The sequence below is a fragment of the Caenorhabditis remanei genome, chromosome III (assembly GCF_010183535.1).
Source record: "Caenorhabditis remanei strain PX506 chromosome III, whole genome shotgun sequence".
NCBI lineage: Eukaryota > Metazoa > Nematoda > Chromadorea > Rhabditida > Rhabditidae > Caenorhabditis > Caenorhabditis remanei.
Window position 1 is genome coordinate 13,059,311 of NC_071330.1, and position 16,502 is coordinate 13,075,812.

Sequence of the window (16,502 nt, forward strand, 5' to 3'; positions counted from 1 at the left end):
GTTTTCACTCGTTATTTATTATTAATTTCGACGAAATTGTCTATTTTCAGACTAATCGAGAATGTCGTCGTTGGCGCGGCTCTACTTGACACCAAAAACGAAGAATTTCAAAGGATTCGTAAGGTTTGTATCAGATAATTGCGTAATCTAAGTGAAAAATGTGGATATTTTCAGCAAATACCACTGGAAGCCGAAGTTTGTGTCCAAATCGACAAGCGAAAGTGCTAGTTAATCGATGAGGAGAAGAAGTCTTCAGTGGAAATTGGACTCAGTGGGAAATCAAAAGTATGATATTCGCGCTTTTTCAAGTAATGGAAACTAAGCTAGTATTTTTCAGAGATCAAACGGTCAAGGTCCACATGGTTTAATGACCCAAGTTTGAGACTTGGATACACTATTGTCGAATGGCGATGATCACCACTAGGCAATAACATCAATGGAAACGGAAGAAGGAACAACAACAATCATCTGGAAGAGAGGGACCACGTCGTCATCATCATCAAGACCGTCTTCTCGGTCAAACGGCTACTTCGTCGATTCAGGGATTTCAACAATTCACTGGTTCTCTGTTCGATACCCCGCCATCAATGCTCTCATCAGCCAACCATGTGGTCAAATGACATCTTCCCAATTCGATCATCACGAACTTCTGGCTTTTGGATAATGAACGTTCAGGACAAAGTGAGAAGTGCCGAGTACCAAGAAGCAAGTTTTGAGTGATAAGTAAGCTGTCCAATAACTATGAATTGTATTGTAACTTATTATCTTTCAGGTTGATTCGATTCGACTACAAGCGAATTCATCTCAACGAAGAAGGACATCAGGAGAAGCGACTAGAGGAAGAAGTGAAGACAGTCAGGCACGACTCGCCTGTTTGACGCAGAGAATTGACGAGCAACGAGCCGAACGGCGAATTTTCTAAATTATTAGTCACCTAGTTATTATGTTTCTTTTTAAAATTATTTTTTTAATTGTCAACTTTTTTGTTATTTATTTTATTTTATAATAAATGAGTATTTATAATAACGAGTACTGTTCGCAAAAAACCATTTTGAATAAGCCTAATGGGGAGCGGGAATGGACCAGAATGGTTTGAAAACGGATGAAAAACGGTCCGTCAGCGGCTCAAAAAGCGAGAAAACGGGCCGTCTACGGATGTTCGACGGACCGTTGACGGCCCGTCGGCCAGCCACAGAATGTTCGCCGGTGAACCGGCGCTGGTCCGTTTTTGGGACTTTGCGGTCTACCTGTGTAAGTGGCAAAGGCGCAGGTTTGGGGAATCTGTGAATGTAAATCCTTTAGGGGTTCGATTCCCCTCCCCGGCAAATTACGTTTTTTCGCTTTTTTCACCGATTTTGGGCGTTTCGGCGCAAATTTTTGTCTGATCTTTCAATCAGGCGCTTTTTTTTGTGTCCCGACCCGTCTTCTTCGTAAAATATAAATAACTTATCCGATTAATTTTTCGTTTCCGTCCGTTTTCGAGCTTGCTTTTCTATCTCTGTTTCTCCGAAAGTACGCTATTCAAATGTCTTTTTTTATGATTCATTGTTTAGAGAATACAAAGATTTTATTCAAAGAAAATAGATTTCGAAATCAAGTTTATTTGGTAGCTAAGAATGAAACGAGTTACTTTGCTTTTTTCTTGGTTTTGATAGAGCCCCAATCAGATTCCTCATCCTCCATCGTCTCATACGCTTGTTTTCTTTCTTCCCAACATCCATAGAGCAAATCATGATGTTGACATTTCTTATAACCTTTTTCTTTTTGAGCTTTAACTTCCGGTTTCGCTTTTTTCATCTCCTTCTCATCCACAGTTTTCATTGGCTTCTCTTCCGCTGTATTCATGCCCTTATCATCCACTGTTTTCGTTTCTTTTTCCTCCGCTGTCTTCGTGCCCTTTTCATCCACTTCTTTCACATCTTTATTGTCATCAATAGGCTCATTTACTACTAGTGAAGGGTGTTCCTCGGGTACATGGACAACTGGTTTCTCCTTATCTGGTTCATTGACATTCGGCTTCGACTTATTACTCTTCAATTGCTCTACCGCATCATCTATGACTTTCAACGTTTCATTCAGAGCGGTATCCAGATTCTTGTCTTTTACCGGTCGGTTATTTACAAATTTTATGCCAGGTATTGCCGACGTAGACTGTCCTTTCGACAGATTTGCTTTAGCCTCCTTATTCGCATCTTCATTCTTGGTGTTTCCAGCCACTTTCGATCCTTTCGCGACGTCTTTCTTTCCGTTCATCATTTCATGCAACTTCTCAACATTCAACTGAATCTTAGCATTTTCCGAGATATTTAGAATGCATGTTTCGATGATTTTGATATGCGTTTCCGTGGTCTCCGAAAATTTCTTGTCTGGACTGCTTTTTTGTACTGACTGCAAAAATATCACTATAATCTTGAGTTTATTGAAACTTTCCAGCTTACCGCTCTGATAAATTTGAAAGTGATAGCGGCCATATTCAGAAACTCGGTTCCATTCTTGATGACACCACTGCAAGATTTTCGAACCTTATTCACAGACGAACCATAATCGAGATATCCATTATCCGGTCCCAACTGACTCTTGTTCATAATGACCTCTGAAAATGAGTATTTACGTAGAAAATCATGTGTTCTAACATTAACTCACGAGCCAAAATTCCTGAACGATGGAGGCCAGAGTCACAGTGCATGAAAACCATCTTTTTTTCTTTATCCATTTTCATTAAAATCGAAACGATCGGCGAAAGGTAGTCAGTCGGAAAGAAATTGCTTGTCCATTCATCGTAATGAGCGTGGGTGATGGTGAATGCGCTATATCCTCTAAAAATGAGAAAATAAGGGAATTTATAGTACTTCTAAAATGGATTCACTCACTCGAACTTGATTTCCAAAGTTCGAATTCGAATTTTATTGCGGCATATCTCCTTATAAGACTTGCAAGTGACAACAAGATTCTCATTAGCAAATGTCAACGAATCTCCTACTTTCACAGGGAAGTATTGGAAACAATCCGATCCTATCTTTGCCATACACACCACCAAGTTCGCTTTACATGTCTTCATTGCCCAGTAGAATGTTCCAACAGTCTCAGGAACTACATTATTCTCCTGACTGCCTAGTTGAGGAGGTTGGAAGAGTGCTAATTTGAAGTTGTTGCGATATTTTATCTGATTCGCATGTATATACTGATCCTCTCTGAACAATTTCTTATTTTTTCTTATTTGAAGTCGCTCATTTTTCGAGAGTGGTTGTTTAGATCTGTAAAACAGTGGCTTGCATTGATGTTTTTGAATTGACCGTACCCTTGTAATAACGCGTGAGTCATAGTGACATGATCATAATGTTCTTCTCCATCTGTTGGTTTACACGTATGCTCAAATAGTGCCAGGAAGTACAATTTGAAGCCAGTGGAGTACAACATTTTTTCGTTTTCTTGTTTATAATGTTTGATGAAACACAACATTCTGCATATTATATCCGCGAGATAGATTTCGTATACGCGGTCTTCGATGACGATTTTGAAAACTGAAACAATTAAGATTCTCGTTTTAATAAATTGGTCTGTAAAATCGCTTACCTCGATTCTTCAATATCCAATAGATAATCGCACCCACTATACCTCCTATGCAAAAAAGACCGACCAGGATGATAGGGATGAATACAATTGGTTTGTTCCAATCTGGCCTGTAAAACAAAAGTTTTAGAAATCAATCCCACTGTATTAGCACGCTACGCTTCTTACAACCGCGCTCTACCGAAAACGAACAAAATTGTGTGCGAAATTGAGAGACGCAGCGAAGAAGAGACATTTTTCAAGAGCATTTCGGTAGAGCGCAGTCGTAAGAACTGTGCCGAGCTAATATTTTTGCTCAGCGCAGTTCTTACAACTGCGCTCCATAAAAATCCCCTTGGAAAATGTCTCTCAATTTCACACGTAATTTTCTTTGGTTTCGGTAGAGCGCGATTGTAAAACGTGTGTCGTGCTAATAACAACGCTTACTCTTCTGTTTCTGCATTGATTCCGCCGGATCCAGAGATTGAATTCTGTGCAGATGGTGGCGCCGATACTGATACAACCGCTGAAGTGACTTTTCTCTCGTAAGAAGCAAAGAACAAGTCGAGTTGCTTCAACGATTCCGCGGTTCCCTTGATCGCAGACTGATGCTTCGAGTAGTCCAAACCAAGCGAATCCAGAGTATCCAAGTCATTCTTGATCTTCAGAAGGTCTTGTTGATGGCTCTTCAGACTCGGATCCTTCGATAGCATCTCGATTGTCTCACTGGTTTCCAAAAAGTCCATTGGAATTCCTTTGGCTCCATTAGCAAGTGAGAAGATTGGCCAGAGGGAAATCAGATCAGTAGATGTTGATGGCGTCACAGAAGTCTCGATCTTTCCAATTGCGGCGATCAAGGTAGTCAACTCTTTGTCCAATCCCATCAACTGATTCAATTGTTCCTGTTGTTTTGGACTCACATTTTTCAACTTTTTCACCACGTCTGCCATCGCTGGAGTCACGACCACCAATTTCTTATCCTTAGCCATCTGCATGCTCCGGAAGACACGTGTAGCTCCACCAATATTCTGGGAATCCGTGAATAAGTCTCTCAATTCAACCAATGCTGTGGATTCTGGCGTTACGTCTCCTTTTATGTCGGCCAGTGACTTCTGAAGCTTTGTCAACGAGTTCTTAGCGTTGTTCACTTTGTTGGAAATTTTCTCGAAACTAGAAGACTTGAACGTGTGATTCCTATAGTACTGAATAGTTCTGATTGCTTTTCCCATTTGGTCGATTCCAGGCACATTCCGTAAAGTGTCCATGTTTGATAAAAGTTTATCCAAACCGTCCAAATATGGTTGCATCTGACTCGAACTTCCATGAACGGCTTTAGCCGTCTCAATGACCGATTTCGGGTCGTTTCCAGATTCATCTTTCTTGACAAGAACACCAATCGATGCCTCCGCAGTACGAACCAACTTCATGACTTTTTTGAACTCTTCACTTTTTCGGAGATTATCCAATAGGGTGAAGGCTGTATTGCTTTTTGGATTTTTGATAATTTCCAGGAATTTCTTTATATCACCACCCTCATCGGCTACAAGTTTTCCTGAGACATCCACGACCACTTCCAAAGCACGCAAATGATCAGAGAGAAGCAAAATGTTGCCCATGAGTTTTTGAAACTCGAGGCCGTTTGATGGTTCCATATCAGTCACACCAAATTTTACGGAAATATTTCTAACTGATTTTGTAAACTCATCGAAAAGTCTTGCATACTCAGACAATTCAATCATCTCCGCTTTTGTAGTCATCAAATTAGTCTCTTCAGCACTGTCAAGGTGGAAACTGCCATCTGAAGTCTGTAGATCTCTCTTCAAATCTCTCAGATTATCCAATGCTTTGGCAAGTGCATCCGATTGTCCATCAACTGCTTGTTGCACCCACGAATCTTTCAAATCGCTGAAGATTAGTCCAAAATCAGTGATTCCATTTTGATATCCAGGTGTCTGAGTTAATTGACGATTGCCACGAATGTGATGACGTGTCACGAACGGAAGACGAAGGTTCTCCAGAACAGACAATGAGGATTTTGCCTTCGCAGCCAGTGTAGTCAGGTTTCCGATGTTGTTTCCAACTAATATCATCAATTCTTTGTCCTTCAATTTAAAATTGGAAACTCCTAAGTCGTTTTGAAATTCCAAAATAGCTTGATTTGCCTTGTCGATTGGATCGAAAGTTGACTTGTTTCTAAGAATTTCATTTTTTAAAAGACTTGTCTTGTATTTGTCCATGTTCACGACATTTGAATAAGAAGAGGCACATAAAGTGAGCTGATTTGATGTTACACTTTTGTCTTTCTTATCATCACGATCCAGACTATCCATAACTGTCACGAATGCGCCGAAGTCTTGCATAGTGTCCAAAAAACCTTGATCGGGAGTGGTATTCATCAATTCTTTGACGGCTTCCGAATATTGGTTGAACTCAGGAATGGTTATGTTCTTTCCGATTCCTTTAGTCTTTTCCAACATTGATTCATACAAAAGAAATCGAGTTTCAATCCTGGCAATTCCATCGTCCTTCGCCAGTTTTTTAGACAACTGCTGCATCTCCTCGACCACTTTTGTCACTTCATCCACATTGATTGCTTCGATTTCAGAAATAGTCAGACCACCGAAGTTGAGGAATTCCGAGATGAGAGCATCCGGTTTGAGGGTGCCATTGATGATTCCCTGCTGAATCGATATTCCATTGACCACTCGAGATATCTTTTCCATACGATCGACCATGGTTGTGAAGTGTTCTGAAATAAACATTGATTGATTGATGGGAAAGATACATTTTGAAGAACTTTTTGTATCCCTGGAGCCCGCCTCTCAGAGCTGCGAGCTCACAAAGAGTGAGTTGCCCTATCTGCCTACTGTACTCACCATTAGAATCACGTCGGAAGCGGGAGCGGTCGGATTCGATGTCAGATGGGTGGGGTTCGGAGTCAGTTCGGTGGTGTGGATCATTGTTGGTCACTTCTGAAAGAATATTGATGACTACAGTACTATTAGGTATCATTCAAACATACCATAAGTGCCTCGTGGAATGTAGAGAGGATCCATCTTGTGTGGATCATTGTGGAGATCATCGCTCGAAGGCGGATCTGAAAATCACTTAATTTTCTAGAATCTGGAAATCATGAACTCCTTACAGTTAGCATTGCCGATATCGGCTGATTGTTTGACGCCATTGGAGGCAGCTGTCAGAATCGAGCAGGCCAGGAAGATCAAGAGCTCTGAAAATAGGAATAGAGGTACAGTAACCTGAAGGGATCCCAATGGTGCGCACTGCCAACTTACTTGCTCTTCTGGCGCTCGCCATTCCAGTATTTCTTATTTGCGACAATTTGGTTATTGTTTTGTTCGCAAATCGAGAACTGATTTGAATTCGAGGAATCAGCGGTTATATAAGGAAGGAAAAGGAGCGCACTGGGTTAGTGGAGTAGTTCAACTCACGGGAATTGCTTTTTTTTTAAATTAAACTAATTTTATCTTTTCCACGTGTCTTTTGCAATCGCGCTCCATTGAAATCCTCCGTAAAATCAGACGGAGCGCGATTGAAACCCAAATAAGAAAGATAACTCACTGTTTTTCATGTTGCTCATTACTCCCAAACTTGACTTCTTGCAAGATCCTTTGGAATTATTCTTGCTCCTACTTTTTGTTTCGATTGAATTTTCGAATTGATTCGACCGATAAATCTTTCGTAATGATGAGAAAAAGAGAAAACAAGTGGCATATGCCACGTGGAGGTCACAAAAAAAAAAGATGTTTTGAACTTTTCGAGTATTCCACGTGGTCGCTTGACCTTTCAATTTTTACTTTTTGAAAACATTTTTTCGGCACGTGGAATCGTCGTGGAATCTTCTGAAGCTCGTACCTTGACTGGAAATGGTCAGAGAAAATCAACATTTTGTGGTAAGGGCCACAAGAAAGTTTCAATCAATTCTAGAATCACAAAGTTGTTTACGACTGTCCCTTTGCGAAGAGAAGAAGGAAAGAGAACGACTATTATTAGCTCGACACAGTTCTTACAACTGCGCTCCACCGAAATCATCTTGAAAAATGTCTCTTTTTCTCCGTCTCTCAATTTTGCACTCAATTTCTTCGGTTTCGGCAGAGCGCGGTTGTAAGAAGCGTGTGCACGACATGTAGCATAAATTCAAAACTTTTATTTCCCAAAGTTTATGTAAAAAATAACTTTATTGAAAAATTGAGACGGAATTCGGTTAAATTCGAAGAATCGACGTGTTTCATACTGGCTTCCGGTGAATCTGAAATATATAATGTCCTCTTTGATCATTCCACCCCTCGAAAAGACATCTTTTCAGGTCTGATCACACATCTTTACTATTAACAAACACCAAATTCTGTATGTTTGTTTGTCTGTCGCCGATCCTACCGCCCTTCCTACTGAACCGATTTTCTTCGAACTTGGACCAAAAGATCAGAAATTTTCCCCTCGCAATGCCCGTCTATTTTTTAGTTAGAATAGGTCTCAACTAGGTCACTAGGTGAAAAAACACGGTTTTCAAGCCTTTGAGTGGTTTTTGTTTCCGAAATAGGGAAATAGGAGTTCACGGGGGAAATAATTATAGAACTTTTTCATTCTTCAAATGAATTCATTTCTTCAAATTTTCAACACGGGTTGTGTAGAAGAAGAGGTTGAGCAGCCGTTAGGCTGCGTTAACCGACTGGTTACTTCACAATCAGTAACAGATTCGAACATGTTCTGCAAGTAAAATTCACAGTCAATTTCAGGGGCACCATCGATGAAAATTGTGTAAAACAAGAATCAAGAATCCCTGAAAATATCTAATGAAAGAAAAATAAGAAAACGATTGTTTAAAAGAAGTTACACTTATTATGAGAAAAAGCAAGAGGAATGACAGACAAAAGGAATAATATAAATGCAAAATTGGTTACTGTAAGGAAAACTTTTTTGTTGGATAGTGGAATGAGTATCACTTGTGAGACTTCCGCTTCCAAAGTGTCCGATAGCTGGAAAATATTGGTTGATAGATTTCTGCAGCACAATATGAGGATGCTAACCTACATTACTGGATATAAATGTACTTTTAGAGTGTAGAAACGGAGACATTGATAGTCCCACAGGCTAAATTTTGTATGGATTATACAAATCAAAACTAGATCGTCATTTTTGTAGTGGACGGTTTTTCGGTAGGATCACTCTCTTGTGAGTTACAGCTCATCAGTTCTGAAATCCTACAATTACGTACCGAAAATGCGGCATTTGCCGATGTGTAACCATTTAGAGAGTGTTCATACAAAAAAAGTTGTCAACTTTGAAAATCCATTTAAAATTTGCTGTGTGGGACAAATCAGTAACGCTGTGACACTCTCAAAATTGGTACAGTAAGAACTCCATCCACAGTAAGAACTACAATATGACCCATCTTCATAGTACTACTTACAGTTACAGTAAGACCGACAGGTACGGTAAGACTTACAGTGATACCTACAGTTACAGTACTACGCCGGGTTACTGTAAAAAGGAAAGCCACAGTAACCTTGATGCTGGATCCAATAAAATCCATCCCGCCCCATCCAGAAAAATAGCCATTCTAAGAAAAACACAGTATCATCTATAGTTACAGTAAGACGTACAATAAGACCTACAGTTACAGAAAGACCTACAACTACAGTACTACTACAGGTTACTGTAAAAAAGAATGCAGGAAAGCTACAGTAATCTTGATCCTGGATCCAATAAAAATTCTGGGAAACACACATAAAAACATTGCTAGATTCATCTATATAAAAAGTATGCTAGTAAAAAGAAAATTATGACAATTGAAAAAGTATTACAATGAAACAATTAAACAAATGAATTATATCGACGGATTCTTCATGATCGCTTTCTTGATTCCCGCTTGGAACATTTTGACGGATCCCTGAAAAATAAAGATTCTAAAAACGCCACCGACACGCCAGCCACAAACTCACCAACAGCCTATCTCCATACATCTGTCGTTGTGCTGGTGTCAACTTGGAGTTTGCGTCGGAGAACTCTTTCGAGAAGGTTTTCAGATGAATCTCCATTTCTTCGATTGCCGAATCGACGAATTCATCGGAATGAGGTCTCGACGGTTCTTTGATTGGAGTAGTAGTTGGAACATGCTTCTGATTGTTGAACAATTCCATTGCCAATATCACTTTCGATGGTTTTGAAGAGGGACGTCTGGAATTTCAGAGTTTAGATTAGGTTAGGGGATTATAATAGCTCGGCACAGTTCAGGTCACAGACAGAAATGGTCCACGTCGGGGGAAAAATTGGACATCCGGATTTACAGATTGATGAACAGACATCTGAAATCTATTACCCGAACCCCAGGATATCTTAAAATCAGACTTCCAAACCGGGCCAGTGCGTAACTCGCTTCAAAATGAATATTATGAGCTGAAAATTATACCAAAATGTAGATCTCAGAGATTTCTCCGTCTCTGATATAATAAGGACCGACTTAGGATATTTTATTGTACCACGGGTTGGGTTGATGCGCCTAAAGGGTCAAAAATGACACTTTAGCACGGCCCGGGGTACAGCAAAGAATCCTATGTCAGTCCTTATTATATCAGACATTTTGGTATACTTTTCAGCTCATAAGATTGAGTTTTAAGAGAGTTACGAGCTGGCCCGGTTTGCAAGTATGATTCTCAGATCTCCAGGTTCAGGTAATCAATTTCAGATGTCTGTCTATCAATCTGTATATCCGGATTCCCAAATTTTCTCCAGCGTTGACCATTTCTGTTTGTGACCTGTTTCCTACTCATCTAACCGGAAAATTGGCTCAATTTTCGACCGAATTTTCTATTTTTTTGGGAAAAATTTAGCAAAAATATTCTCGAGACACAAATTTCAGCAAAACAGAATCGTCTAACGTTCGACTTGATATAAAAAATGTTATGGATATTCAGCGTTTTTCAGATTCGTTTTCAACGGAAAGAAAAAGTTTTTTTTCCAAAACTATCTAAAACTCACGTCAAAAAACCAGATGAAGAAGAGGACGGTGTATTCATCGTATCCATCGTCTCTCCATTCCATCCACCTTGCAGTACAATCAACTCTTTCTTTGGCTCTTTTTCTCCCCATCCATTGGATTCAATGCCAGAATCCATCGAGTCGAATGTACTGAAAATAACAAAAATTCACATAAATCTGTCCCTAGTTCGGAGCGATTATTCTCGGCTTTCAGAATTTCGGTGATCAACTCTTTTTTTAAGTGCAAAAATATGCTGAAAATTATACGAAAATCTCATATACTCTGATTGTGAGCTGGAAAGGAGGACTGATGTCATATTTTTCATTTCAGATTCCAATACTTCAGAAAATTTTACAAAAAACTTTCAGCATTGGAGCATATTCTAAAAATCACTCTAATAACTATACCATTCCCGTCCTCCTGACTCAAAATGTGCTTTTTGATGGGAGTTTTTCCACACGGCCGTGTAGTCCTCTCGGACAAAGTTTCTGTTAAATTTCTCGTTTTCTCATTTTTTCTAACACAATTTCGTAGTTTTTCAATTTATATCACAAAAAATAGAAAAAACTACGAAAATACGAGGAATTGAGCAAAACTCTTCTTGTCCGAGAGGACTACACGGCCGTGTGGAAAAACTCTTCCACCAAAAAGCACATTTTGAGTCAGGAGAACGGGAATGGTAGTTATTAGAGTGATTTTTAGCAAATGCGTCAATAATAAAATATCGGAATCTGGAATAAAACAAATGGCTTCAATGCTCCTTTTCAGCTCATAATATTGATTTTCAAGTGAGGAGTTGTCCCGATTCCCAAAGTACTCACTCCATCATGGTTACCGGTATCGGGTGTCTCGGCGCAATTGGTACCAACTGCTTCTTCTGGAGAAAACTTGCGTATCGGGGCGGATTCGCTGATTTCATGGTGGCAGTTAGTTGCTCTGCGACCGGTTTCCTCGCTATAACACGTCTCCCCACATAAAGGGGCGGAGCTTGTCGGTTTGCAGGTAATGGAGTTGGCGTCTTATCGTATACATATTCTTCGGGCTCCGCCTCCACGGGCTCCGCCTTCTCGGGCTCCTTCTTCTCTCGAGCCTCCGGAAAATACGGAACTCTTTCCGGTTGTTTCTGAATCTCAGAAGACAGATCATATTCTGAAATTCTTGGCTCAAAATCCCCCTCCTCCTCTTCTTCTTCCTCCTCCTCTGAATAATACGGTACCGATTTCGGTGCTCCGCCCATTGCCACATAAAGAGTTTTCGCGTCGACTCCAGAAACTTTCGTCAATTTTGGCTTCTTGGCAGAACTACGGTCCACTTTTCGGCAGTAGTACGGTACGGGTTTCCGCGGTGGATCAATTCTGGTCCCAATTCCGGGCGGTCTGAGAACCTTAGGTGGAATCTTTGGTGCTTCTGACGTCGTGGGAGCTTCATAATCCCTAATTTTCCCAATTTTCGGATAGTATGGCACATGTTCCCAAACAAGTTTTGTTTTTGGCACCGTGCTAGCCATTGTCAAGGCTCCAGAATCCTCAAATCTCTCCGGTTTTTGTTCTGTGACGACGTCAAGAGCGGGATGATCATACGCCACATACGGTACCGTTCCTATTGTTCTAGTAGGGCGCACATGCTCAAAGTATGCCGGAACCTTGTTGTGATCCGTTTTAAATTTGCGAAAAACGGTTTGCGGAATCGTCGTGGGCGCTTCTGAATCCCCAATTTCCGTATAGTATGGGACACGTTCCCGGATGGTTTTAACTATGAGCTGTGTCGGTTTTGACATTTTTGACACCGTGGCAGCCAGTGTCAAGGCTCCAGAATCTTCAAATCTCTCCGGTTTTTCCTCTTTTTCCTGGATTTTCGGCGGTGACGTCACTGACAATTTCTCGGGTTTTTTCTCCTTCTGTGCTCCAGAATCCAGTGGATCCATTCTCATCGAAAAAACCTTCTGAATCTTTTCAAAAGACGTGGGTTCGTCCCTTGTCGGTTTCTCATCAATTTCCGCGTCTTCTGAAACAAATTCCATCGGTTCCAGTTTCACTTCCGTCTCCGCATCCTCGTTGTTTTCTGAATCCTCTTCCTTCTCCGCAATTCTTTTTTTCCTTCTATGATCCTCTACTCTTTTCCCATATTCAAGTTCTGTGAAATATTGATAACGGAGCTTTTCATTCGGAAAGTACGGTGGTGGTTCGTTCGGCGATTGTTTCGCGGCGAGGCTGCAAGAAATTGGAATTTAAAAAACCAAGTTTGAGAATTCGCTGAAAATTGACTTAAAGGTAGTTTCGACAAAATCTTTTGCCTATTTGTGTTCCGGAGCTCTCGAAACTTGCTCCGCAAGATTTCACACTCTTGTCGCTCCCTTCCGGGCGGTGATTTCAGATAGCCTACGTCAAAACAATTTCTTCCTATTTTTATTGAATTCTAATTTATTCTTGTTCTGGAGGTAAGTATTTTTCTATTTTTGCCCACCACTGATTCTGAAACTCGAAAGCTATCAGGGAAAACCCAAATTTTGTGGTAAGAGTGATCTACTTAGCCTTTCCCAACAGTTTCAGCCGATTCTAGAAACCCGAGAAGAAGAAGGAACGCATAACTAGGAATAGAAAACCAAGTTTATCTCTAAAGCTTTCATTTCACAAAGTTTATAAAAAAAGTTTATGTAAAGAAAATAACTTTATTGAAAAACTGAGAAGGAATTTAGTTAAATTCGAAAAATCGACGTCTTTCAAACTGTCTTCCGGTGAATCTGAAATATATAATGTCCTTTTTGATCATCTGGCCACCCCTACCATTTAAATAATCAATACGAAAAGAACCATTCCCGTGACAAACCAGCGGTTGATTCTGAAAATGTGCTTGTTAGTAATCACTCGAATAATATTTTTTCTTACTGATGGTTTTCCTTCGACTCAATCTTCTCCGATCTTCTAGAATCACTACTTGGATTTTTTTCTTTGCTTGTTGGTCTCTTCTCCAATGGTCCCTTTCTGTCTTGAGATACATCTTTCGGAGTTATTTTCTTCTTAAACAACTCAAAAAATAAGTCGAGTTGCTTCAACGATTCCTCGGTTCCCTTGATAGCAGTCTGATGCTTCGAGTAGTCTAATCCCATCGAATCCAGAGTATCCAAGTCATTCTTGATCTTCAGAAGGTCTTGTTGATGGCTCTTCAGATTCGGATCTTTCGATAACATCTCGATTGTGTTACTGATTTCCAAAAAGTCCATTGAAATTCCTTTGGCTCCATTAGCAAGTGAGAAGATTGGCCAGAGGGAAACCATGTCAGTAGATGTTGATGGTTTCACAGAAGTCTCGATCTTTCCAATTGCGGCGATCAAGGTTGTCAACTCTTTGTCCAATCCGAGCAACTGATTCAACTGTTCCTGTTGTTTTGGACTCACATTTTTCACCTTTTTCACCACGTCTGCCATCGCTGGAGTCACGACCACCAACTTCTTATCCTTAGCCATCTGCATACTCCGGAAGACACGAGTCGCTGCGCCAATATTCTGGGAATCCGTGAATAAGTCTCTCAACTCAACCAATGCTGTCGATTCCGGCGTTGTGTCTTCTTTCATGTTGGCCACTGACTTCTGAAGCTTTGTCAACGAGTTCTTAGCGTTGTTCACTTTGTTGGAAATTTTCTCGAAACTAGCAGACTTGAACGTGTGATTCCTATAGTACTGAATAGCCCTGATTGCTTCTCCAACCTGATCGACGCCAGCCACATTTCGTAGAGTGTCCATATTCGTTAGGTAGACGCCCAAACCGTCCAAATATGGTTGCATCTGACTCGAACTTCCATCAACGTCTTTAGCAATCTCAATGACAGATTTCGGGTCGTTTCCGGATTTATCTTTCTTGAGAAGGACACCAATCGATGCCTCCGCAGTACGAACCAACTTCATGACTTTTTTGAATTCAGCACTGCTTCGTAGATTATCCAATAGGGTGAAGACTGTCGTGATTTCCGGCTTTCCTATTATTTTCAGCATTTTCTCGACATCACCATCCTTATCCACTTTCAATTTCTCTGAAACATCCACGACCACTTTCAAAGCACGCAAATGATCAGAAAGAAGCAGAATGTTGAGCATGAGGTCTTGAAAATCGTCTACGTTTGATGGTTCCAAAGTCCTCTCTGTTATAAAAATATTTCCAACTGATTGCGTAAGCTCATTGAATAGTCCTGCATACTCAGACAATTCAATCATTTCCGCTTTTGTAGTCATCAATTTAGTCTCTTCAGCACTGTCAAGGTGGAAACTGCCATCGGACGTCTGTAGATTGGTCTTCAAATCTCTCAGATTATCCAATGCTTTGGCAAGTGCATCCGACTGTCCATCAACGGCTTCTTGTATCCAAGAATCTTTCAAATCTCCGAAGACGAGTCCAAAATCAGAAATTCCATTCGGATATCCAGGAGTCTGAGTCAATTGACGATTGCCACGAATGTGATGACGTGTCACGAACAGTCGACGAAGGTTCTCCAGAACAGACAATGAGGATTTTGTCTTCGCAGCCAGTGTAGTCAGGTTTCCGATGTTGTTTCCAACTAACGTCATCAAATCTTTGTCCTTCGATATAAAAATGGAAACTCCTAAGTCGTTTTGAAATTCCAAAATAGCTTGATTGACTCTGTCGATAGGTTCGAACATTGTCTTGTTTCTAAGAATTTCATCTTTTAGAAGATTTTTGAATTTGTCCATGTTTCCGACATTTGAATAAGAAGAGGCACATGATGTAAGCTGAGTTAACGTAAAACCTTTGTTTTTCTTATCATCACGATCCACGTTATCCATAGCTTTCACGAATAAGTCGAAGGTTGTCATAATGTCCAGGAAACTTTGATCGAGAGGGGTGTTCATCAATGTTTTGACGTCATTGAGATATTGGCTGAACTCAGGAATGGTTATGCTCTTTCCGATTCCTTTAGTCTTTTCCAACATTGATTCATACATAAGAAATCGGCTCTCAATTTTGGCGATTCCATCATTCTTCGTCAGTTTTTTGGGTAACCCGTGCATCTCCTCGACCACTTTTGTCACCTCGGTTGCATTGATTGCTTCGATTTCAGAAATAGTCAGACCACCGAAGTTGAGGAATTCCGAGATGAGAGCATCCGGTTTGAGGGTGCCATTGATGATTCCCTGCTGAATCGATATGGCATTGACAACTCGGGATATCTTTTCCATGCGATCGACCATGGTTGTGAAGTCACCTGAAAGAAACATTAATAGATTGATGGAGAAGGTAGAACGTCAAGAACTCGTTTTAGCCCTGGAGCCCGCCTCTTAGAGCAGCAAGCTCACAAAGAGTGAGGTACTTTACTCACCATTAGAATCACGTCGGAAACGGGAGCGGTCGGATTTGGAGTCAGATAGGTGGGGTTCGGAGTCAGTACGGTGGTGTGGATCATTGTTGGTCACTTCTGAAACAAATTAGATGACTACAGTACTACTAGGTATCATTCAAACATACTATAAGTGGCTCGTGGGATGTAGAGAGGATCCAACTTGTGTGGATCATTGTGGAGATCATCGCTCGAAGGCGGATCTGAAAATGAACTTTCATTGTGGAAACTGAGATCTTGAACTCCTTACAGTTTGCTTTGCCGATATCGGCTGATTGTTTGAGGCCATTAGAGGCTGTTGTCAGAGCGGAGCAGGCCAGGAAGATCAAGAGCTCTGAAAATAGGAATAGAGGTACAGTAACCTGAGGGGATCCCATTGAAGCGCACTCCCAACTTACTTGCTCTTCCAAAGCTCGCCATTCTATTGTTTTCTCTTTGCGACAATTTGGTTTTTGTTTTGTTCACAAATCGAGAACTGATTTGAATTTGAGGAAGCATCGGTTATATAAGGAAGGAAAAAGAGCTCAATGGGTTAGTGGAGTAGTTCAACTCACGGGAATTTCATTTATTTAAATTTTAAAATGAACCAGTCGGTTAACGCAGCCTAACG

At 40.6% G+C, this 16,502-nt stretch overlaps 2 protein-coding genes across 2 annotated transcripts; both read right to left on the reverse strand.

Moving 5' to 3' along the window:
* Positions 1-1,626: 1,626 nt before the first annotated feature.
* GCK72_011132 (uncharacterized protein) lies at positions 1,627-6,864 on the reverse strand (the record flags this gene model as incomplete). The annotated part of the gene is made up of 11 exons (XM_053728241.1): positions 1,627-2,388; positions 2,439-2,593; positions 2,644-2,816; positions 2,871-3,254; positions 3,299-3,521; positions 3,574-3,680; positions 3,997-6,298; positions 6,426-6,521; positions 6,572-6,646; positions 6,695-6,778; positions 6,843-6,864. 11 exons carry the CDS (start codon positions 6,862-6,864, stop codon positions 1,627-1,629), a joined length of 4,383 nt encoding a protein of 1,460 aa, XP_053587818.1.
* A 2,530-nt stretch (positions 6,865-9,394) lies between these two features.
* Positions 9,395-16,390, reverse strand: GCK72_011133 (uncharacterized protein; the record flags this gene model as incomplete). The annotated part of the gene is made up of 9 exons (XM_053728242.1): positions 9,395-9,457; positions 9,510-9,744; positions 10,546-10,695; positions 11,368-12,756; positions 13,432-15,760; positions 15,875-15,970; positions 16,021-16,095; positions 16,143-16,226; positions 16,291-16,390. 9 exons carry the CDS (start codon positions 16,388-16,390, stop codon positions 9,395-9,397), a joined length of 4,521 nt encoding a protein of 1,506 aa, XP_053587819.1.
* Between the last annotated feature and the right edge of the window lie 112 nt (positions 16,391-16,502).